This window comes from Hemiscyllium ocellatum, chromosome 14 (genome assembly GCF_020745735.1).
Source record: "Hemiscyllium ocellatum isolate sHemOce1 chromosome 14, sHemOce1.pat.X.cur, whole genome shotgun sequence".
Taxonomy (NCBI): domain Eukaryota; kingdom Metazoa; phylum Chordata; class Chondrichthyes; order Orectolobiformes; family Hemiscylliidae; genus Hemiscyllium; species Hemiscyllium ocellatum.
The window spans coordinates 63,865,104-63,890,256 of NC_083414.1; the positions used below are offsets into that span (position 1 = coordinate 63,865,104).

General features: G+C 39.7%; 2 protein-coding genes across 2 annotated transcripts in view; both read left to right on the forward strand.

Annotated features, from left to right (window-relative positions):
- tatdn2 (TatD DNase domain containing 2) overlaps window positions 1-16,468 on the forward strand; it is a 31,198-nt gene extending 14,730 nt beyond the window's left edge. The window contains exons 3-7 of the mRNA XM_060835041.1: window positions 374-523; window positions 731-1,216; window positions 3,008-3,135; window positions 9,692-9,875; window positions 16,282-16,468. Coding sequence (XP_060691024.1) covers window positions 374-523; window positions 731-1,216; window positions 3,008-3,135; window positions 9,692-9,875; window positions 16,282-16,422 — 1,089 coding nt within the window. The 3' untranslated portion in view covers window positions 16,423-16,468. The remainder of the gene's footprint in view (window positions 1-373; window positions 524-730; window positions 1,217-3,007; window positions 3,136-9,691; window positions 9,876-16,281) is intronic.
- Window positions 16,469-24,991: 8,523 nt separating this feature from the next.
- ccdc174 (coiled-coil domain containing 174) overlaps window positions 24,992-25,153 on the forward strand; it is a 34,072-nt gene continuing 33,910 nt past the window's right edge. The window contains exon 1 of the mRNA XM_060835746.1: window positions 24,992-25,120. Within this exon, the coding sequence (XP_060691729.1) occupies window positions 25,079-25,120 (42 nt within the window). The 5' untranslated portion in view covers window positions 24,992-25,078. The remainder of the gene's footprint in view (window positions 25,121-25,153) is intronic.

The window sequence follows — 25,153 nt, forward strand, 5'->3', positions numbered from 1 at the left end:
TGTGTCTACTTGAACTCAAAAGGTTCCAGTCAATATTAGGAAAGTGGAAATCACCCAGTATTTTTAGAACAGATGTCATTTCTAGAATGTTACTTGGTAAACGGAACACTTGTGCATCTTTCTAGTATTTGAATCTGGGTGTCTGTGTATTTATAACTTTTGGAAACAGTTTGTGATAACTATAGAGAGAAGCTAAGTTTATAAAGTAAATGTGTTTTTTTTTCTTAATTTGGTTGGAATGCAGTGTAATCTGATCAAAATCCAGCTTCAAAATGCACATATAGCATAATCTCTGCACTGTAGTTTTCAAATATAATTTATTCATTTTTGGCTTGTAAGGTCAAGGTTATGCCATTCTCGTTTCATTTAACAGAAATTGACCCCTCATGAGGATCCATCATTTGGAAGCAACTGTTCTGATGTTGAAGATCTCTCTGCTTTAGCGATGTCTCCACAGGAAGATTCCAGTCCAACATGCAACCTGAAAAACTACAAGACCAGTACGCCATTAGCAACCAAATATGTAACCCATCCACCATTCATGTACCGGGCAAGCCCTCAAATCCCTCAGCAATCTTCATCAAACATTCTTTATGAAAATTGGTATCAGTCTAACTGTGAAGATAGAACAGAATCTTCTTCAAGCCATTTAGTAAATTCTTCACAATGTTTACAGTCCACTATTCACAGTAGCTTGACTTTTGACTCTTTTGGCTGCTCATTACGTCAGTTTGAAAACAGCAATAACCTTAATACGAGTACAGGTTCCCTCGACTCTTCAGTACTCCATTCTAAAGCCGTGGCTGATGATTTAGAGAATTGTCGTGAAGTAAAGTGGGGGTTGAACTACCAAAAGGAGGGCTTTATAGACACACACTGCCATTTGGACTTTTTGTTCTCTAAGCTGTCTTTTAGTGGGACATTTTCAAACTTTATGAAAGTTTATGACAGCACATTCCCAGTGGAGTTTCTTGGGTGTATCACAGATTTTTGTGACCCTCGTAGTCTGGTTCATGGGAACACATGGGAATCTATACTGGATGAACCACTGGTTTGGGGTGCTTTTGGTTGCCACCCTCATTTTGCCCGTTACTACACAAATTTACAAGAAAAGGCTATTATTCAAGCACTGAGACACCCTAAAGCAGTTGCTTTTGGAGAGATAGGATTGGATTATTCTTACAAGTGTTCAACAGACATTGTCAAACAAAAGCAGGTATGTGGACGGGAGGCGAAGCATCTATCAGCAAATTAGTTTCTTGTAAATATGAAATTATGTAATTATTAATTAAATCAAAGATCTATGGCAATGTTGCCTTTAAAACCCAATAAATGTTTGTCAGTAATTATTTTGAACTGATTCTCCCAGAATGGATTTGGATAGTAAACTTCTCAATTCAGACTATCCTGTTCTTTTCACAAACTACGAGTGAATAGTTTGGAGTTTACATTGGAGATAAATGCTAACCTAGCTGGTGGTGCCTTCATTTTGTGATTGAAACTTTTCATCCTAGTTAGGGTGGAAAATAACATTCCCTTATCAGATGAATGACTAAACTCTTGGAGTTGAAGCATTACAATGCTTTCCTTCAGTGAATAATTGACTCCCATTACTCACAGAAATCTGCTTCATGGCTTTATCCATGTCAACATTGCTCATAGTGAGTGCAATTTGTTGATGCGCAGTTGGCGACATGGGTCTTTCTCATGGTGGTGAAATATAGAATAAAGTCCATTCAGAAAGGCATTGTTTTTTTCTGTCTCTATATATAATTTGAAAATTTTAAAAGATCGGCTCATGTTTGGCTCTAATTTCACAACTCATGAACAAAATTTGAATAGCAGTTGCTGATAACTATTATGCTTTTGTCACTTTTCAATTTTTTAAAACTACATTGTTTCATTGACCTATTGCAGCCTCTTTTGCTTTGCCTTGCACCATTATCCCTTTTGTAATATAATTTCACCTGCCTTCTGTCCTATCTTGCCTCTTCCTCTTGCAGTTCTTTCCTCCCCTTTCCATGTCTTCATAATGTGGTCAGGGTTTGTTGCTTGTCTAAATTAATCCTGCTGTTCTGAAAGGTCATTTAGTCTGAAACATTTGCCCCTCTCCACAAATGCTGCCTGAACTGCTGGGTATTTCTAAGATTTTTCTGTTTTTCAAAAGATTTGTGAATTTGCTAACATCACTAAATGATTCTCCATAAGCATAGCAATCTAGAAGAATTTCCAAAAATTAACCATATTAATGACTTCATTCACACTGATTTTTTTTTAAACTAATTTCTTCACACTGATCATTGTGCTAAAGGTATAATACACAGCAAAAACTTATTTGACCATTCTAAAATAAACACTCAAAACTTGCTCAAATAGATTTGCCATTCACTTTGGGAATACCTTCGTTTCTGCTACATGGGGATTGACCCGGAAATTTGACCTGGATGTTTGGTGCTGAGATTTCCAATTGCTATGGACAAATGTAATGCATAATGCACCATAGACTTTTTTGTTTAGCTTAAACCTTCAAGTTGAAATTTAAGCCAATGCTGTTATAATTTCTGAAATAGAGAGAAGCAATGAATGAGCTTATTTTTATGGTATAAACCAAATCCTGGAGAAACTCATTTGACTGCATTTGTGTAAAGAAAAACTATTAATATGGAGTCTGATATGACTTTTCTTCAGAACTTCAACTCCATTAGTTGGTACATGTGCTTTGGGATTGGGTTGAAGGAATGATCAATGATTATGCCAATTTCAACTCAAAGGTGACAGCCATTCAAAAGTTAATTTTTGTTCAGTCATTGTCCCATCAACCAACCTGTGGTTTAAAATTTAAATTTGCATTTAATTGGTGCTTTCTCTAGTACAATACTTGTACCAATCAGGATACTCCTTTTCATATGGTGTAAAAAGTTTATTTTCCCCATAAATTATGCTTTTGGGTTCAAGATAAGATACTGCCAAATGAAGTTTTGACTACGTTCTTGCTTTTCTCCTCCAGGTCTTTGAAAGACAGCTAAAACTTGCAGTGGCATTAAAGAAGCCTCTTGTCATACATGGCAGGGATGCTGATGAAGACTTATTTGAACTAATGAAAACTAATGTCCCAAAGGACTACAGGATTCATAGGTAAAAGGTGTTTCTACTTGGGCTCTGACTTTGTAAGGAGGCTTTCTCTTGTTTAATACCATGTGTGCATACAAATCACCAGGATGCATGAACACTTGAAACTAATGTGTAGATTTGATCTTTGTTTTTCTGTTTTTTTTATGCATACATGTTGTGCACTGGTCCCATAAAAGTAGATTCTCTTCAGGGCTGCTTCTGCATTGATCTATGTTCTGTAGTGTAGACAAACAGATTCATTTTGAAATTAAATCACTGAAATTTCCCAGCTAGCCTTCATGAAAGTCAGATTGTCCACAGTTATCAACATCAATAAAATAACCAAAGGGCTAATAGCCATGCAATCTGAAATGTAATTACTGGGGGTCTTGTACAATTTGGGGTATTTAGCCATTCATCATCTGAAATTTTCTGTGATTATACATGGGATTCAGGTAGTTTAGCCTATTGTGTTGAAGTTATTTATTAAACTTACATTTAAATAGTCTTTCAATTCTATCCATTTTCTCACTTATTTATATACCTGAAGAGTATTCTGTTTTTCTCTGCTTTCACTCACTGCTTCAAACTGTAAAGGCATTAATTGGTATGACACGTTCCAAGAAAACTTTTTTATTCTACTGTTCAGTCTAACAGTCTTCAAATTGTGACAACTTTGTGGAGAAGTCCTGTACAAGAACTCTTCCATTTTCCTGATGAAGGATATGATACAATGCTGTACCAGTTTGTTTGTGTTACAATTGCTGGTAGAAATATTTTGTGGTTCTGGAAGACTTAATACTGAGTGGTACTTTAGGGCAGAACAGCTTATGATCTTTAATGAATCCTAACATTTAGTTCTTTTTAAAGTCTCTAACAATGTCCATCATATCAGTATAACCTGTAACTAGTTGTTCACATGCAATACCTTGTTACCTACAAGAGATTCTTTCACTTAGACCAGGAAGTGGATTTCTACAATACAAGAAAAAGCAGACCCTATAATTTCCTATACTTGGGTGGCAATGACATTCATGAGCAGAAATTTATACAGTATACATGCATGCTGGGCACCTAAACAGGTGCAGGTTTAATTTGACTGTTCATGTCACATGGTGCACAGCAGTTTGAGATCTTCATACTCTATTTTTAAGTCACTTGCCTATACAACACTGTTAGCAGCACAGAGCTAAAAACTAAACAAAAATTAACCTGTTCAAAGGAGCCTTTGTGGCACTCCTCTACGAGGAAGGATACTCTAGTGAATGAGATGCAGCAGGAGAATTGCATTGTAAATCTGTGGGAGCAGTCTAGGCTCTGAATTCAGTGGTAAGTGTACAGGCATTGGAGGCTGAGGAAAACCCAAGTGGACTAGAGAAACTTTTAAAAAACAGAATTTCAGTTTGGGAAAAGCAAGAAATTAAAAATATATTACTTTGACCTCTGGAGCATTCACTCTAGAGTGATCATTGACCATGAGGTATGGCTTCAGAAACTGAAGTGAAAGGGCCACAAAATAAATACTAATCCAAGGTTGCAGTTCTGGAACTTTGTGAAGTCAGTTTTTTAAAACAATCCACTAGGAAAATTGAAATTTAAGCAGACCTAACCTAAAAGTTTTTGGGAGATTTTAATTCAGGCCACAGAAAAAGCAATTCTTAAGAGCTGAAATAAAGATGGGTGTCATTATTTTGAAACCCCAAACAATAGAAAGCATCAAGTAAGGTGTGATTAAAGTAGAAAACAGGAGCAGGCCATTCAGACCTTTGAGTCAAGATTGTGATGCTGGAAAAGCACAGCAGGTCAGGCAGCATCAAAGGACCAGGTGAATCAAGGTTTCGGGCATACACTCATCAGGAATGAGGCTTGTGGGCTAGGGCGGCTGAGGTAAATGGGAAGGGGGTGGGGCTGGGAAGAAGGTAAATGGGAATGTGATATGTAGGTCAAGTGGGTGGAAGTGATAGGTCTGAGGGGAGGGTGGAGTGGATAGATGGGTGGGAAGAAGGAAGATGGACAGGTAGGACTGGTCAAGGGGGCAGTGCAGAGTTGTAAGCTTGGACTGGAATGAGGTGGGGGGGGGGAGGAGGGGAGAGGAGAAATGAGGAAACCAATGAAATCCACATTGACCGTGTGGTTGCAGGGTCCCAAGGTGAAAGATGAGGCATTCTTCCTCCAGACATGAGGTGGTAAAGGTTTGGCAATGGAGAATGCCCATAACCTGCATGTACTTGCTGCAGTGGGAGGGGGGAGTTAAATGTTCAGCCATAGGGTGGTGGGGTTGGTTGGTGCAGGTATCCCAGAGATGTTGTCTGAAATGATCCACAAGTTGATATCCTGCCTCCCCGATGTAGAAGAGACCATCTTGGGTGCAACAGATACAGTAGATAACGTGCATGGAAGTACAGGTAAATTTCTGTTGGATGTGAAAAGATCCTTTGTGACCTTGGATGGAGGTGAGTGGGGGTGCAGGCTTTGCACCTCCTGCAGTAGCAGGGGAAGGAGCCGGTGTGGGGGGGTGGATCTGATTAAGGTGTCGTGGAGGGAATGATGTCTCCAGAAATCAGATAGGAGTGGGGAGGGAAATATATCCCTAGTGGCGGGGTTTGTTTGCAGATGGCGGACAATGATGTGGTGTATACGGAGGTTGGTGGGGTGGAAGGTGAGACCTGGGGAGGTTCTGTCCTTGTTGTGATTGGAGGGGGTGGGGTTCAAGGGTGGAGGTGGTGTGCTAGAGGGTAATGTTGACCGTGGTCTTGGAAGGAGGAGGCCATCAGGGATGTTCTGTGGTGGAATTGGTCCTCCTGGGAGCAGATGTGGAGGAGGCAGAGGAATTGGGAATAGGGGATGGCATTTTTACAAGAGGTAGGATGGGAGGAGGTATAGTCCAGGTAGCTGTGGGTTTGTAGTAAATGACTGTTTAGTCGGTTGCAGGAGATGGCGAGCCTATTCTGCCATTCAGTGAGATCACAGCTGATTTGTGGACTAACTCTACATACCTGTCTTTGGCCTCTATCCCTTAATATCTTAACAAATACTTGAGTATCTCAAATTTAAAATTAATAACTGATCAAGGATCCATTGCAGTTTGTGAAAGTGTTACAAATATCTATCACTATTAATGTATAGAAATGCTTCCTAACATCTCTGCTGAATAGTCTGGCACTACTCTGACTCTACACCTTAGTTCTACAATACCCATCTGACCTGTGGAAGTAGTTAATCTTTATCTGCCCTGCCTTTTCCTGTGTAATATCTTAAAGAATTTGATCAGGTCTATCTTCGAAAGAAAACAGGCAATATTTGTATAATCTCTCGTAAAACCAGATGTCTCGGCATAATTTATTAAAGCCACAAACAGCTTCTCACCTTGTTAACACAAGATGTCAGGAATGCTTCATTTTAGCCACAAAATGTCAGGAAATCCCTCCAGAATGATTGACTTGTATTGCAAAATTAAAGTATTTTAAAGTCGCAAGCAGAATACATTTTTGCCAATGGATTGTGAATTTTAAAATGCACCCATTTCCTTATCTTTCCCTGTGTCCATAAGCAGATAGTGGCATAATCTCTTGGGTGTAAAAATCCTGAAGAAGGGCTCATGCCCAAAACGTCAATTCTCCTGCTCCTTGGATGCTGCCTGAGCTGCGCTTTTCCAGCAACACATTTTCAGCTCTAATCTCTTGGGTGTATATGATTTCATACTAAGGGTTCTCCTAGGTAGCAGTGACCACAATGTGATTGAATTTTGTATCCTGTTTGAGGGAGAAAAGTGGCTTCAAGACTTGTATTTTTTTAAACTTTTTAAAAAGGGAACTGTGAATGTATGAAAGCAAAGTATCTTGAATGAAGGAGCAGATCTGTTAAGGGATAGAAATGCAGTGACAAACATTTTAAGGGATATTCCAGAATGCATACAGAATAGATGCATTCCAACAAAGAATAACCTTGAGTGGGAGACTTTTTAAAAAAAAGTCAAATGGTATATAGGGAAAATGAGATTGGCAGGAAGAATAAAAATGAATATTATCTAAATAATTGCAGTTCTGAGATGCAGAGGGATTAGAATATTCTATGATTCTATGAATCAAAATGTTAATGTACAGCAAGTAATTAGGACAACTAGTAGCATGTTAATTGCTTATTGAAAGGGAAAATAGTACTAAAGTGGAGAAGTTATGCTCAGTTTATATCGTGCTTTGCTAAGCCCACATTTAGAGTACTGTATTGAATTGAATTTATTGTCACATGTACCGAGGCACAGTGAAAAGCTTTGTCTTGAGTAATACAGGCAAATCAGAGTTAAGTAGCATAGGTAAGTAAATAATAGGTAAACAGCAGCAAAAACAGTAAAGGCAAATGTTAAGAGTTTGAGTCCATTCAGTATTCTAACAGTAAGGTAGAAACTGTTGCAAAACTGGCTAGTGCATGTGTTCAGATTTCTGTACCTTCTCCCTGATGGTAGAGGTTGTAGAAAAACATTGCCTGTGTGGGATGGATCTTTTAAGAATGCTGGTTGCCTTTCCTTGACAGCAGGACTGATTGGTGGGAGATTGGCCTTTGATTGTCCGGGCCAAGTAAAGTTGCTATGGCCCTATCTGACTAAAGGACAATGTCTGAGGGTCACCACCTCTCCAGCAAGGGAAGAGGTTGAAAAGGAGAATCCTTCATGGTAATCGCAGGTGGTGCTGGAATTGCGTGCATGCTGTTGGTGTCGCTGCACTGCAAACCAGCTGTCCAGTGAACTCGCCTCACTGGGAGTACTATGCACAGTATTTGTCTCCTTGTGCAAGAAACAATTGGTAACAATTCAAAACATTCATGAAACTTCTACTTGGAAAAGTAGACTTCCTTATGAGAAAGGTTGGACATGGTAGGCTTGTATCCATTGGAATTTAGAAAATTAAGTGGTCACTTAATTGAAATATTCAAGATCGCAAAGGGTATTGATAAGGTGGATGTGGAAAAAAGTTTCATCTTGTCTGAATCCAACACTAGGAACGTTATTTAAGCATAAGTGTTGCCCATTTAAGATAACTTTTTTTCTTTCTCAGAGGTTCAGGAGTCTTTGGAACACTATTTCCACTGCCTTTTGAGGAAGTTTGTAAATATTTTTATGGTTCATGGATTCTTAGTAAGCAAGGTACTGAAACGTTATTGGAGCTAGGTGGGAATGCAGAGTAATAATCGGCTCTTGACTTTGGAGATTCTGAATACTGTAAAGAAACAATTGCTTGTTTCAGTAGTGAGGACATTCTCTGCAAAGGAAATCCAAAGGTCAAAACATCCTTCCGATTAAAGGGACCTACAGACCTCTTACTGTCAGACTCCGAGACAATCATACAGCCAGAAAACAATCTTCCAGATCAGAGGAGGACATTCCAGGGAAACAAGAACTTCCAGACATTTGTGTTTAAGTCTGGACTTGAGGGAGCTGGGATAAATTAACTATTAGATACACATCTAATATGAAAAATGTAGCTTGTGGGGATATGTATATGGGTATGAAAGGATTAATATTGATTGGCATAAGCACTACCTGCTATGATGACCTATGGTCTGTGGGCAGAACAGCTTAGGATCTTGAAGGAATGAGACCTAATAATTGATCCTTCTAGCTTCTACCAATGTTCTATCATCTATCAATGTAATCCAAACTATTTGCTAACATGCAGTACATATCATCTTGGCAACTACAAAATACTTCTCTAGTTAGATCAGGAAACGATTTATATCTACCACATTCAACTCAGTAGTTTCCTAAACCTTCAAGGTTATCTCCGCAGTCATCCTCTATCATACACAGCAGCTCCAACACCAGAATGAGCTGGTATGCCTATACAACATACCATAGGTGAGTTTGGGTTGCAGCAGCACCAAAGCAAGCTCAAGGGACCACAACTCTCCTTTCACTTGGGTCATTTACATCATCTTGGTTTTGGTTTCAGCAATTTCAGACTGTAAACCCAGCCACATTTCTCTCTTCCAGTTTTCATGATAGTTTTTCTTTTTTGTCTGGTAGTGTTCATGATTCTACCATTTACTGTTTCTTGAAACATTTCTATCCGTATGGATCACTTGGAGCACCTTTTGCACCTAATCTGTACTATATCCTCCTTCCTGATGAAGGGCTTATGTCCGAAATGTCGATTCTCCGACGACTCAGATGTTGCCTGACCTGCTGTGCTTGTCCAGCACCACACATTTGACTCAGTACTATCATCCACCTAATCTCAAACCTTCTGTTCTTTTTCAGCTGAGTAATTCCAGTAGCACTTGTTTTTATTTGAGGAACAACACTCTGGACCTGGGATCACCTGACTAAACAGCAACACTGAAAGATTTCTTGATATTACAAGAAAGTGAAAATCCTAATAAAGTCATTGAGATTGATCAGAACCAATTGATTTTTTATTTTACTCCTTCACAGGTGTAATTTGGCCATCTGTCCCCAAGTGTCAATATTGCTGGTTTCTAGAAGATACAAGAGTGAACTGACTGGCTTCCTGTCAGTAAGTGCTTAATAAAACCAAAAGAACATGCATATTTTAATTGATTTGGATTTTGATCTTTCACTCTGCAGGCATTGCTTTACAGGTCGATATGAAGTGATTGAACCATTTCTACAGGAATTTTCTAACTTGTCAGTTGGATTCACAGCCCTGTTAACTTACCCAACTGCTGTTATGGCCAGGGAAGCAGTAAGAAGAATCCCAATAGAGAGGATTGTCGTGGAAACGGATGCACCATATTTCTTACCAAGAGGGGTATGTTCTGTTAATCATAATAATATTAACGTATAATAATTCAAGAGGATGAGGAATTTAGAATGTAATTGTAAATCATAATCTGTTAGTTGTGTGAAATCTAGGGTTGATTGTAAACAGGCAAAATGCAGAAAAGCATAATGTTGCTTGTGGTATTAAAGATTACAATATTGAACAACAACTGTTTCCAGCAGCTGTGTTTTTTGACATTGGCTCCATTATTTCCAGTGATTCATTCAGAGTAAACGTCATAATGCATTATGACAATCTGGCTAAAAATGGTCCACTGTGAAAAGGAAAACTGCTTTAACTATTTTCCGAACTTTTTTGATGCTAGTCAGTATTCCATCTTTGTGCAATTGACGCCTGCACCATAAAATGACTCTAAGGACATTTCATATCAGGATTGTTTGAGTACCAAAGCTAAAATAGTGATTGTGGTAACCCATTAGCTGCATGTTCATCTGTTGAGAACGGGCTTCTGTGATTGAGTCTAGTTTCATATTTGTCACTAAAACTATTGCCCCTACAATCTTAAATTTTCCTGCCTTAAACCTAGAGTGGAAATGGTAAGGTAGCAGGGACCCCATTGACTGCCTGATTAAATGTCCCACCAAACTCGTTCAGGCAAGGCCATTAAATTCCTCTGTTTGTTCCTATTACTATCAGAATGCTTTTTGGATAATAGCACCCTTATTTGTTAGGTGCACAATAAGTATTATTTAGCTCTAGCATAAACTTAGTGTTGAAAATGTTGCTCAAGAATGAGTCGTCAATCGCATTTTGTTCCAGAAAGTAGTGCAGAATATTACCAGTGATGGAGGTGAACTTTGAGAGGAACTAGAGAACGTTAAGTACTCTTCCACTAGAACTGAAATGAATGGGCTGAACTTTGGATTCTTTTCAGTAAGTGTGAATTGTATCAAGCTTTTAGGAGGGAATTGTGGCACAAAGCTGAGTAAGTTTTCTCTGATCCTATCAAACTCAATACCTATCCCACCCCTTCAGTCACATTTTGTCTGACTCTATCCCCATCTTAACATACCATTCCCAGAACAATGTGCCATTGTTGGGGTCACCCAGAATTGATCAGTATCCCTTGTGTGTACACCATTTTTAAAAGCCAATTGTGCACCCATACAAGCACTGTCAATCGAGTTGCTCTGCTTAGTTCCTGACACCTCCCGCAGATGTGGCAGACATGCAGAGGCATCAACAGCCTTTGTTGCAAGCAGGATCCTGCCAGAGGTTCTGCCAGTTAGATATCGCAAACATGGGATGTCCCTTTTTCTTTTTTACTGACTACCTCCATTCCTCCAGTATAAGTGTTACTACCTTCTCTCCAATATCTCTTTTCTGCTACTGTACTCACATCCCAAAGGCTCATGCTCTACCACACTTGCTATTGCTTGCAATAGCTTCCCATACTCTGTCACCCAAGTTAACCCTTAACACCCTGAATGCCTTCTGCACTGACTGCTCACTTGTTTTGGATGCCTCCCACTTATACCAAAAGTCACAGCTGCCTCATCCACTTTCACCTTTCTTAATATGTCTCTCATTCTCGATGTAAAACAACCTAGAGAACAAAGAATCCATGTAGGTGGTTGATTATCTGATGTTTGGCACTTCTCTTGGGGGGGGGGGGGGTGCGGCGGAGAGAAATGTGTGCCCAGAGAGAAAGTAAGACAGACAGGTTAGGATGATAATATGCCAGGAAGAGAAAAAAGTGATAATGGGGACAATGAGTAAGTAAAAATAGGTTTGCAGTGCTTGAAAGCATTCTCGGATACAACTGTGGCAGGCAGATCGGAGAGGATGAGGTCCAGTATGCTTTGTGCTCTTGGTTCCCTCACTACCTGCTACACACCCAGTCTAACAGCTATGTCCTTTACGATGCAACCAACTCATTGTCATGCTACCTAGCCACTCTTGAGGGATTTCAAAGTCCACCACAAAAGCATCTTTTGTGCCCTTGTCACCTCCTGTTTCCTCTGTTATTGAACAGGGAGGAGGACTGGTTCATCAACTGAGGGAGGATGGTATATAGTAATTGGCAGGAGGTTTCCTTGCCCATGTTTAACCTGATGCCATGAGGCTTCACTGGGTTCCAGAATCAGTGTTGAGTCGTCCCAGGGCAATGCCCTTCCAACTATAAATACTGTGCTGCCTTGGATCTGTTTTGTTGGTGGGACAGGATAGACTGAGGGTGGATGTTGGTGTCTGGGACATTCTGTAAGGAATGATTCCTTGAGAATGACTGTCAGGCTGTTCCTTGACTAGCCTGTGAGCTCTCCAATTTTGGCACTAGACCCCCAATGTTAAAGAGACTTTGCAGGATTGAGGTGGCTGTTTTTCCTATTGTTGATGCCAGCTGGTCTGTCCATACAATTTGAGACTTTTGTAGCAATTGATACAACTGACTGACTTGCCAGGCTGTTTCAGAGGGCAGTTGACATTCAACTACATAATTATGATGAGAGTGATGTAGGCCAGACGGTGAGGATGGCAGATTTCCTTCTTTGAAAGAAATTGGTGAACCAAATGGGATTCTGACAATAGACAATTGTTTTGTGGTCATGGTTAGATTATTAATTCCAGATATTTTTATTAAATTCTAATTTGACAATCTGTTGTGGTGGAATTCAAACCAGAGTTGCCTGCACATTAGCTGATTTTTTTTGGATTAATGACATTGCTGTCTTGCTTGCTGAGCTGGCAAGTTTGTTTAGACGTTTTGTGGAATTTCAGTGCATGCCTCTGTTTGGCTTGTCCTCTGATGGATGTGTTATCCCAATCTAATTGGTGTCTTACATTGTCCATGTGTATGGATACAAGTGATAGCGGGTCATGTCTCTTGGTGGCTAGTTGGTGTTCGTGTACTATGGCTAACTTCCTTCCTGTTTGCCCTATGGAGTGCTTTTGACAGTCTTTACGTGGTATTTTGTATATAATGTTGGTCCTGTTGGTTGTGTGTATGGGGTCCTTGTTCTTGTTAGGACAAGCCAAACAGACATGTATGGGAATTCCTGCAAGCCTGGCACTCAATCTGGAACTCCATGAACAAACAGGTAGAGTTGGACCCCATATAACCACTAAAACCGAACCAACAGCAAAACTGGAAATGACACCAACTCCAGCAGGCCTAGACATGCAACTAGCAAGCAGGACGGAACAGTACTTCACAGGCACACTGACATCTAGCATGGTGACAAAACTCCTGCAAACAAACTTACCAGCTCGGTGAGCAAGTCAACAACCTCATCCACAATCTGAGCTACAAATCTTCTCGAATACTTTGAACACATATTGGCGGACCCTGTTCACATGTGCCTGATGATGGGAAACCAATACCAGCTGACAATGAGGTACCTGTAAATATCTCCACTTCCTGCATGAATGCCTCAAAATGAGTATGACCAGATTACTAAACACAAGCCACCTCTTGGCACCCTACAAGTGCAGAAAGTAGCGGAACAAAATGGCTGCAGAATGCTATGGGTAATGATTAACAAAGCCCACAACTGCCTCCACAAATATGAAAGGGAAATAGCAAAAAGCTTTGGATACAAACTGTACCAACCATGAATACCAAGTGGACAACTCTCTCTACTCTGCTGAAGAATTCCTCAACAACCAATTCCCCTTCCTGGACATACTGGACTAATGCAAGGCCAATGAGGAACCCCAGACCAGCGTATGCAGGAAGGGTACCCACATAGACTAAGTGCACAACTACAACAAGCATCCATCACCCATAAACTGAGCTGCATCAGAATATTTGTCCATCAAGCCAAAATGCACTGCAGCACCCTGGAGATATGCAAAGCAGAAGAAGAACACCTACACAACATTTTCAGAAACAATGGATACTCGAAGTATCATCTGCCAATACCTACACGACAGACCACAACAGGAGGACACAACACACCCGGACACACCAGCTATGCTGCCGTACATTAAGGACCTATCCAAAATGACCACCAGATTACTGACTCCTGGGTATCATTGGTAGCCCACAAACCAATTACCACACTACGACAGCTGGTGACAAGTATCCCGTATGCACAATGAATGGGACCAACATTAAACACAAAATGCCATGTAAAGTCTGCTGAAAGCACTACCCAGGGCCAACAGGAAGGAAGTTAGCCACCAGAGTACACTAACACCAACTAACCACCAGGAGACATGACCATACACATGGACACCAATTTGATTTGGCTTGTCCTAGGATGGATGTGTTGCCCAAAACAGGCGTGCACGGGAATTCATGGAAGTCAGGCACTTAACCCAGAACTTCATTAACAAGCATGTAGAGTTGGACTCCATGTACCAAACATCAAGCAACCGAAATGACGACTCCAACCCCGTCAGACCCAGACGCACAGCAAGTGGGACAGAACACCAGTGCTTCACCAGAGGCGCACTGATGTTACCTAGAATGGCAACAAAATGTCTGCTAACAAACTTACCAGCTCAGTGAGCAAGTCAACAACCTCATCTACAACCTGACCTACAAATCTTCTAGAATATTTTGGATTAATAGTCTAACAATAATATCTTTGGCCATTGTTTCAATTTCTCAATGCTATTGTGTTTACATTGGTGTGATTAAGATGGGAAGCTGAACATTTAATGAAGTGAATTGGGCTCTTAAGGCAAATTATAAATATCTTAATTGGCAACTCACTGGTCCCTTGTGAGAAACTTGCCTTGGTATTCAGCCAAAGCATAAGATGCAGGGAAATCCTACCAACGTTGGGTGAGGTCTCACTAAGCTCTTGTTCATTTCTTCCATAACTTTCATTGCCCATGTTGCTGCAATCCCCAAAGCCTCCAAATGGTTATTAAATGGTATAATGAGGTAAAATTATGAAACGTGATTTCCACAAGTTAGTTAAGTGATTTAAATTAAAGTCATCAGACAAGGTTACAAAAGCATTACTTTTGCTGATTCTAACAACAAATTTGTTCTTTTTAAATCTGACCATTTTCCAAAGGAATTTGGACATATCTATTTAAGGTATTGTATGCATGAATTAGACTAGACACATTCAAGAAACATGTGATTTTATTAGTATTCATTTAAAATTGGATCATTTTGTTCAGAGGGCCGTTTGAAGTGGCACAATAGTGAACTATAGTCAACCAATTACATTTTTCCTTGCATTATTTTTCTGAAGGTCCTTATGTGCTGTTTTTTGTATTGATTTGCCTTTTTTGAGCATTCAGCCCATACATGTTGAGAATTAAACATTGGTCTTCCTAATCTTCAGGGCTGTTTTGCATCATCAATCTGCTCACAAATAAGTTCTGAAACTGATTGTTTGTTTGACCATGCTGTGTTAAGTTACAGAACCCAAGTGAATACTAAGCATTACATGTACAAATGATCCTACAGTTTCCCCATCTATCCTAAGCTGCCCTGTGTGCTGTTAATAATCTGGATAGGGAGTTTTAGAATCAAAGCAACTTGATCTGACTTTTCTGATGTTGGACAGTCACATTCCTGGAAGATGGAGAAAGGAGGAATTTTTTCTTCTTCTTATGACAGAGTCAAACCCCCTCTGCTAATTAAAACCAAAACACCCAAAAAGCTCACCTCTCCTTGTAATCTGCTAATAGTGAGAGTGTGAAATAAAATTTCTGATTTCCAACATTTAAAGATAAAAAAATTTAACTTTAACAGTGAACACTAAATAAAACTATTAAAAAACCTGAGCCACATTTTTCTTAACTAATCACTCTGACCCCAGCTCTATTAAAATGTTCAAACAACACAATTAGTAAACATTAAATCAACTTAATATCAAAGTTCATGCAGTCTCTTCTGTTATGTTTATTCCAATTATGCAGTCTTCTCCCAGGATTATTGGTTTGTTTTCTCTGCAAATGTCTTTGTATAAAATTTATTGGTACCTTTTTAGCAAATGCCTTCTGAGAATTTTGTTTTGAGAGCAGGATGCTTATTTCTTCAGATGGCAGTTGGCTCTTCAGTTGAATGGGCAGTTAGCTCTGTCTAATTTTCAAAATGCCTTTTTTATACCCCCATCAGACACCCTCACTGGTCTGATGCCAATATAATAAAATTCCATTTGATTTTGGTATCTTGACCATAATTTAAATTAATTGATTAAGGAAACTGGATTTAAATTTAACCTCAAAACATAACCCCAAGCTGATTGTACATATCATCAATTCTTGGCACACTACCTGTCAACTAATCACAGACCATGTGCTGTCACGATTTCAGCTCAGAAAAGGCGCCTCTCTTAAAGTGACCTACATGTTTTTGATTTTGTAACATTAATGAACTAAACTTTTCAAACTTTTTTGAATGGATGTTTTGTCAATATATGTAGATATTTTAAAATAAAAATGATTTGTTTGTACCTTTTTTCAGATTTCCAAGAGGGTTTGTTGCTATTCCCATCCAGGACTTGCCTTGTATACACTAATGGAAATTGCCAAGCAGAAGGCTATGAAACTATCTACAGTTCTTTCAATAGTGAGAAAAAATACCCAAGATATATATGGAATATAAGCAAGGCACCAAACTTAATCCCATTTTAATTGCTTTTTAAACTGTTCCATAAGAATGTTGATGCTTAATGAATGAACTTATCCCAGCTTGGAATGATATTTTTCAGCTTGCATTGTGTGTAAAACTAACTGAATTCACACTTTTAATTTGAGTATGATTTCTTATCAACTTTGAATATTGGATGTTGCAACATTAATTTGTGGTGATTCATTAAATGTAAAAGATGATGGGTCTTAAATTTTGAGTATGGATTTTTCACCTTTGCAAGCCAAGATTTTAAATATTGATAAGATATGGGTGGTAAATACTAACACTAACAGCTCAATATTTGTTTCTAGCTATGACTTTTTTTCCTTGACTGTGAATTAAAAATTGCAACTTCTTAAAAATCAAATTCTGCTTTCTCTCCATTTTTTTTTTGAAGAATAAAGTTCTGAGGAGACATGGCATGCTGGAGCTCAATGTGCTATGTAGTCTACTTGTAAAGAGTGATTAGCACTTATCACTGTTCAGTGACCACCCCAATAATGTACATGAACTTGTCCAGACCAATGTCTCATGTCATCTAAGATCAAGACAAAGATTCCCCACACATTAAATGACTAAAAAAACTGGTTCCCAGAAGTTCAAAATGATTGTGCCTTTAGCATCAAATGCTGAAGTTTTATAGAACGTATTTTGCAGCTCACTTGTACAAATAATCTGGATGTGAAGATAGGTATGGTTAATAAGTTTGCAGATGACATCAAAATTGATGTAGAGAATAGTGAAGAAGGATACCTCAGTACAAAAATGATCTTGATCAGATGGGCCAGTGAGCCAACAAGTGGCAGATGGTGTTTAATTTAGATAAATGTGAGATGCTGCATTTTGGAAAGGCAAATCAGGGCAGGACTTATACACTTAAGGTGAGGTCCTGAGGAATGTTATTGAACAAAGAGACCTTGGCATGCAGGTTCATAATTCCTTGAGTTACAGATAGACAGGGTTGTGAAGATGTTTAGTACCTTGAACAGTGGGTGATGTTTATACCTTGACCTTAGGAGGTAATGTTTGCCCCTGTACAGGACATTGGTTAGGCCACTTTTAGAATACTATAAGTAATTCTGGTCTCCCTCCTATAGAAAGGATGTTGTGAAACTTGAAGGAGAAGGTATACAAGGATATTGCCAGAGTTGGAGGGCTTGAGCTATAGGGAGAGGTTGAATAGGCTGAGGCTATTTTCCCTAGAGTGTCGGAGGCTGAGGGGTGACCTTTTAAAGAAGTTTATAAAACGACAAGGGCCATGGATAGGATGAATAGCCAAGGTCTTTTCCTCAGGATAGGAAGTGTAAAACTAGAGGGCATTGGTTAAAGGTGAGAGTGGTAAGATTTAAAAGGGACATAAGGGGCAACTTCACACAAAGGGTGGTGTGTATATAGAATTCACTGCCAGATGAAGGCTGGTACAATTACAACATTTAAAAGGCATCTGAGTGGGTTTGGGTTTAGGAAAGGTTTAGAGGAATAAAAGTCAAATGCTGGCAAATGAGATTAGGTTAAATTAGGATATTTGGTTGGCATGGCTAGGTTGAACTGAAGGGTCTCTTTCCATGTTATATAGCTCTGACTCTATGACTGGTGAACTGGTGTATTGCTAGTCTGTATCTAACTGCAGAATAGCAGTAAATATGGCACTCTGGGTTTTTTTAAAATTAATTTAAATTTTCCTGTTCGGCTGTGTCATGGTGGGGACTTGAACCTGAACCTTCGAATCTAGAGGTACCACTGCCACAAGACATATATTCACATTACACTTGCTCCTTAGCAGGCAACAATATAATAAGCCTTTTTTTCATTAGAAAAATGATATTTTAATTTTAGATATTGTCTTAAAAGATATTTTATTATTAAACTAGTTTTGGAATCTTTTTCGTATTCCTTTCTCAAGACATTACTCGTGGTTTTGTTTTTGGTGATAGGATTCATAGATGTGGTATTATTTGCTCCCAGTGCTAAATTGGCATGCTATAGAGGTGTGTTGTGCATGTTGGTCCTTGTAGGAATTGTCCTTGACATTACAAATCTCACTAGTAAGAGACTACATTAGTATTGTGTTTCACCACTTGTTGGGGATGAAGTGATGTCTCTCACTTTGAGCAACCAAATAGTCTGAGTCATAGACACATACAGCACAGGAACTGGCCCTTTGGTCCAGCTGGTCCAGGCTGACCAGATGTCCTAAATAAACCTAGTCCCACTTGCCTGAATTTGGCCCGTATCCCTCTAACTCCTTCCTATTCATATACCCCTCCAGATGCCTTTTAAATGTTGATTGTACCAGCCTCCACCACTTCCTCTATCAGTGAATTCCATAAACATACCACCCTCTGCTTGGAAAAAAAGTTGCCCCTTTTTTAAATCTTTGCTCTCTCATCTTAACCCTATGCCCTCTAGTTTTGGACTCCTGCATCCCAGGGAAAAGACCTTGTCTACTTATCCATGCACATCATGATTTTATGAACTTCGATAAGGTCACCCCTCATCCTCTGATGCTCCAGGGAAAATAGTCTCCATCTATTCAGCCTCTCCCTATAGCTTATAGCCTCAATCTTTTCTCTTTCCATTCAGGTTTTACAACATCCTTCCTATAGCAGAGAGACCAGAATTGTGCACAGTTTTCCAAAAATGGCCTAACAATGTCCTGTACAGCCAGAACATGAACTTTCAACGACTGCGTTCAGTGCACTGAACAATAAGGGTACATGTTAGAATAGCCATTACTGCTTTAGAATCATAGAATTCCCTAGTGTGGAAGCAGGCCATTCAAATCCACCAACCCCCTGAAGAGTATCCCACTCAGGTCCAATCCCTGTCCTATCCAAGTAATCCTGCATTTCCTATGGCTAATCCACCCAGCCTGCACATCCCTGGACACTATAGGGCAATTTAGCATAATCTGCACATTTTTGGACTGAGGAAACCCACGCAGACACTGAGAATGTACAAACTCCATTAGTGTACACATACAGCTGCCAGAGGGTGTAATTGAACCTCGGTTCCTGATACTGTAAGGCAGCAGTGCTCACTACTGAGCCACTGTGCCTTTTTATGTAATTAACACACTTTCGATATAGCTATTTTGCATTGAAATATTCATTTTAATGTCATGTTGAACGTGAGAGGCTCAAATAAGATTGTTTTTGGCTAGTTTGCTTGGAGGAAAAAGGTGGAGTCTATTTCTAAGATTGCATTCCTAGTACAGAAAGAAGAAAATTGATCAGATGTGATGGTCACTGTTTTCTGAATGATGGTCCCATTGTTACAGAATTGGGGTTCATGTTTTTTGGATTGGAACAATAAATAAGGGTATTTTTGCAAAATTTTATGATGCATCTCTTAGCTATATTCAAGTTTTGTCATGATGTGTGAGGTGCAGCAAAACACTTTTTGGATATTGTTTTTAAGGGAAAGGGAGGTTGATAACTAGAAGTAATGTGATCAAATCAAATTTAGTTTGCTTATATATTGGGGATAACCAGAGGTGCTAGCATAAATGATGCATTCAGGTCTCTGCAGCGAGACTTGAACCTGAAGTCTCTGAATGGAATGCTGCTACAGAGCTGCTTCAAACAATATACTAGATACACATTACTCAAAGTGAGAACAGTCTTTGAACCAACAATTTTTACTCATTCTCAGTGGTCATCTAATGTCTGTGAACTAATACCTCATCCTTAGTTGACCTTGAAGATAGCAAGCCACTGTCTTGAAATTGATGAAAGCATTTTTACCATACTGTTAATTAGGGAGTACCAGGATTTTAACTTTGCAAGAATGAAGGAACAATGAATGTCCAAATCTTGGATGTGCAAGAGTTGGAGGGGAGCTTTGTAGGTGGGTGTTTTTTTTTTGCCCTTGTCCTTCTAATTGATAAAAGTCTCAGGATTGGGAAGTGTTGAAGAAAGCTTGGTGAATTACTTAAGTGCATCCTGTAGATGCTACATGCTGCAGACACAGGTCACTGGAGGAAATTAATTTTATAGGTGGTGGATAGGCGACTGATCAAACATTGCTTTGACAAGACGGTCAAGCCTTTTGAATGCTGTTGCAATTGTAACCATCCAAGCAAATGGGGAATATTCCAATGCACTTCTGGCTTGTGTCTTACTGAGGTGCTTTTTGGTTCTTCTGAAGGTCATGACTCCAATGTCTTCTCGAATTCTACCAGATCTGAGTTTCTCCAGCAATGTCTGTTTTTGTTTCAGATCTTCAGCATCTGCAGTTCGTTCTTTTATTTTAAGTTTATGAACTTTTATGGAGACTGGGGAAGATGGAGTTCCCCAGGGGTCAGTGTTGAAACTTGCTTTTCCTGACCAATATTTATTGCTTTTAGATCTTGGTACGCAAGGGCAGAACTTCAGCATTTGCAGATGAGATAACATTTGGAAAAATTGTAAAATGTGAAGATAGTTTAGAATTTCAGAAATGTGAAGAAGTGGAATGGATGGATGGATAGGTGGCAGATAAAGTTCAGTATGGAAGAGTGAGACATTTTGGTGGGATGAATGTAGGCAGACAATACAAAGGCAGACAATAACTCTTTAGGGGTTGCAGAAGTACTTTCACCTGGATGGTAGTATGTGTGAGCCATTAAAGGGCAGGACCGATTTGAGAGAAACCAGTCGAGCATAAATAGGGGCATAGAGTATAAGGGTAAGGAGGTTGTGATGCACTTGTAGAAGGCACTAGCTAGAAAATTACATCTATTCCTGTGCACCTCACTTTAGGAAGATTGTGGAAGTAAGAGTGTGTGGTAAAGGTGGTTTGGGTGGTTTTAGGGATGAGGAATTTCATTTATGAAGTTGAGTGGAAAAGTTTGGACTGTTTCAGAGAGATGAGGCGATCTGCTTGTCCAAAATTCTCATGATTCTGAATACTTCATTATGAATAAGGAGAAAATGTTCCTACTTGTAAAATGTTCCTACTGAGAATGAGAGCATGAAAATTTAAAATCATTAATAAAAGGTGCAGTGATCGAAGTCAGTGAGCCGATTATCATTTTTGAGTTCCGTGTAGGTCAAAACTGAAGTCAATGGGAATTGGACAAAACTCTCCACTGATTTGGAGTCATACCTTGTACAAAGCTGTGATTGTTCAAGGTTGGTCATTTCAGCCCTTGGACTTCTTCCAAGTAGTATCCTGGACTCAACCACATTCAGCTGTATGAAGTTTACAAACTGGGACGTTTGTACAATTGTACAATCTCCCATACTGTTCGTGACTGTCATACTGAAGTGTTCTGTGTCTAATTGCAGCAAGACTTCAACAACCTCCATGGATTGGCAAGTGACAAGTAACATTGAAATCACATAACTGGAAGGAGAAAATTCAACCATCATCTCTTGACATTTGATGGCCTTGATGGTCAATGGTATTGCCATTATTGAATGAGCCACAATCAACATTCTGACAGTTACCCTGGTCCAGAAACTGAGCCAGACTTGCTCTTCCTTATAATAGGTACAAGGAATTATGAGGGTAAAAAATGAGGTCTGCAGATGCTGGAGATCACAGTTGAAAATGTGTTGCTGGTTAAAGCACAGCTCAGGCAGCATCCAAGCAATAGGAAATTCGACGTTTCGGGCATAAGCCCTTCATCAGGAATTCCTGATGAAGGGCTTATGCCCGAAACGTCGAATTTCCTATTCCTTGGATGCTGCCTGACCTGCTGTGCTTTAACCAGCAACACATTTTCAACAAGGAATTGAGGTGAGTAACTCACTTCCTGATTCCCTAATGCCTGACTGCAATCCACAAGACAGAAGAGTGATGGAATACTATATTTGCCTGGCTGAGTGTGGGTCCAACAATGTTCTTGGCTCAACATCCAAAAGCAACCTTGATTTGCATCTCGTCAAGCACTTTCAACTTGAACTCCCTTCATTAGTTACTCATAGTAGCAGTATTGTTAACCAACTACATTAAGCACACAACAACTTCCCAAAGCTCCTCTGATAGCACCTCACAAACCTTTCACCTCTGCCACCCAGAAGATCAATAGGAACAACGACACATGGACATTTCTCTCCTTGACACACATCATCCTGAATTGGAAATACTTTACCAGTCCTTCACTGTCATTGGGTCAAAATCCTGGATTTCCCTTAGCAACAACCTCTCCAAAAGAACTGTAGCAGATCAAGAAGGTAATTACCATGCCTTCTCCAGGGCTTTGGGAGGGGTCATAAATGCTGTTTTAGATTCCTGTGAATAAATGTATGGAAAATGAATTTATATAAGTTATGAAGCTGTTTAAAAGTAGATTCAAAAGTAAATTTGGAAAGAAATGGCTATGCAGACATGTAAAGAAAAAAGTAAAAGAATAGAAAAGAGGAAACAGTGGAAAAATAGATGTAATTAAGCTTAGAGAAAGTTGGAGATGCATGCTAGAAGAAGGGATTTATAAATGAGGATAAGTATTTTAAATTCCACACATTCAAGATGGTAAATCACTGGAAGTGGCTGAGATGAGATGATAGAGAAACAGGAGCTAGGCCTAATCACTTGACTAAAAGTAAATCACTTTCCTTCAAGTATTAAACTAACCTCATCATTGAAAAAGTAAGACGATTAATTGGGTGGTCCTTGTGGGTGGCACAGTGGTTAGCACTGCTGCCTCACAGCGCCTGAGACCCGGGTTCAATTCCCGCCTCAGGCGACTGACTGTGTGGAGTTTGCACGTTCTCCCCGTGTCTGCGTGGGTTTCCTCTGGGTGCTCCGGTTTCCTCCCACAGTCCAAAGATGTGCGGGTCAGGTGAGTTGGCCATGCTAAATTGCCCATAGTGTTAGGTAAGGGATAAATGTAAGGGTATGGGTGGGTTGCGCTTCGGCGGGTCAGTGTGGACTTGTAAGTAATCTTTAAATGACTACTGACAAGAATGATACTTGGAATGGGTAGCTCACTGATTAGAACAGTATTCCTTCATCTTGGCAGTCTGTATTAGAATTTGTCTTGAGGTGGTTGATGAAAGTTTTCTTTCTTGTTCACAATCCCAACTTGTTTTATTTATGATGTGTTAGAAACCAGCAACTGATAGCAAGAAAAATATAACTACTCTAAAATAAAAGATGCTTGGGAAAACTACCATCACAATCAATAGAAACAAAGTGATTAGAGTTATTAAAATATATTTAGATCTGCAAATATTTAGATGTCCAAAGATGTACATTAGATGGATTGGCCGTACTAAATTGTCTCATAGTGTCCAGAGATGCGCTGGCCAGGTGGATTAGCCATGGTAAATGTGGGTATGGGGATAGGATTGGCAGGGGTGGGGTGGGGTGGTGCTGAATCTGAATGGGATACTCTATGGATGGTGGGTGCAGAGTCAATAGGCTGAATGGCCTCTTTCTGCACTGTAGGGATTCTATTATTCTGGATTCTTACCCCAGTTATGTACTTGAGGAGCAAGAATTTGAGCTTTCTTGTGTTCTGCTAGACTTTAATATTGCTGGAGGATTATAGGTAATTGAAAAGTCACTGAAGTCGTATGGCTATGTACTGGAAAGCATGTGGTAGGTGCATGGTAGAGATTATTTTTAACTTGGCACATACTATATCTGACCTAAAAGTGTTCAATTCTGATGCCATTTGAAAGCATTCCATTTTTAAATACCTTTCATCCCAAGTGCAAAAGTTTAATTAAACAAAAATGCTACCATTTTAATTCTGAATAATGGTGTAAGTTATTTTAAAAGCTTGACTGCCTTAGTGGAAGTTCACAAACAGTTTAAAAATGCATGATACCATTTTTGGAATATTCGAAAGATTAGCAGATCTGCAATCACAATGTGATTGTTGATCACACGGTGGCTCAGTGGTTAGCACTGCTGCCTCACAGTGCCAGGGACCTGGGTTCAATTCCCACCTCAGACAGACTGTCTGTGTGGAGTTTGTACATTCTCCCAGTGTCTGTGTGGGTTTCCTCACACAGTCCAAAGATGCCTATGCTAGGTGAATTGGCCATGCTAAATTGCCTGTAGTGTTAGGTGCATTTGGCAGAGGTAAATGTAGGGGAATGGGTCTGGCTGGGTTGCTCTTCGGAGGGTCGGTGTGTACTGGTTGGGCTGAAGGGCCTGTTTCCACACTGTAGGGAATCTATTGATCAATGTCTTTATATTTATCTTAAACATATGTGTGTGATTTAATTCAATTGATTTGCGCTGGGCAGGATTTATATTGCTTAATGGTAAGGTCTTGGGGAGTGTTTCTGAACACACAGAACTTGAAGTGCATTTCATAAGTTTATTGGAAGTGGAGTAACAGGTAGATAGGACAGTGAAGAATGGATTTGGTACGCTTGCCTTTATTGATCAGTGCATAGGATTTGGGAGGTCATCTTGTGCCTGTACAGGCCATTTGTTAGGCCACCTTTGGACTACTGATCAATTGGAATGATTGACATGGAGGTTGGGTTCGCGGGCAGGGGAGCAAGCTGTGACCTCATCAAGATGGCGGACCGGACAACCCAGTCTCTACCCGGGACCACAAGCCCTCAATAGACCTTACTAATATGGCCGCCGGATGTCGCTTTGACCTCAGTAAGATGGCGGCTGGACTTGCGGGGTTTGATGTTTGTTCTGTGCTGTCGGAATTAAATTGACCTTTATCGTCATGGATAAGAAAAAGAAAACGTTCGATGTGACGGCAGCGTCGGTGAGTGTCGAAGGTTGTGGGTAATCACCTCCT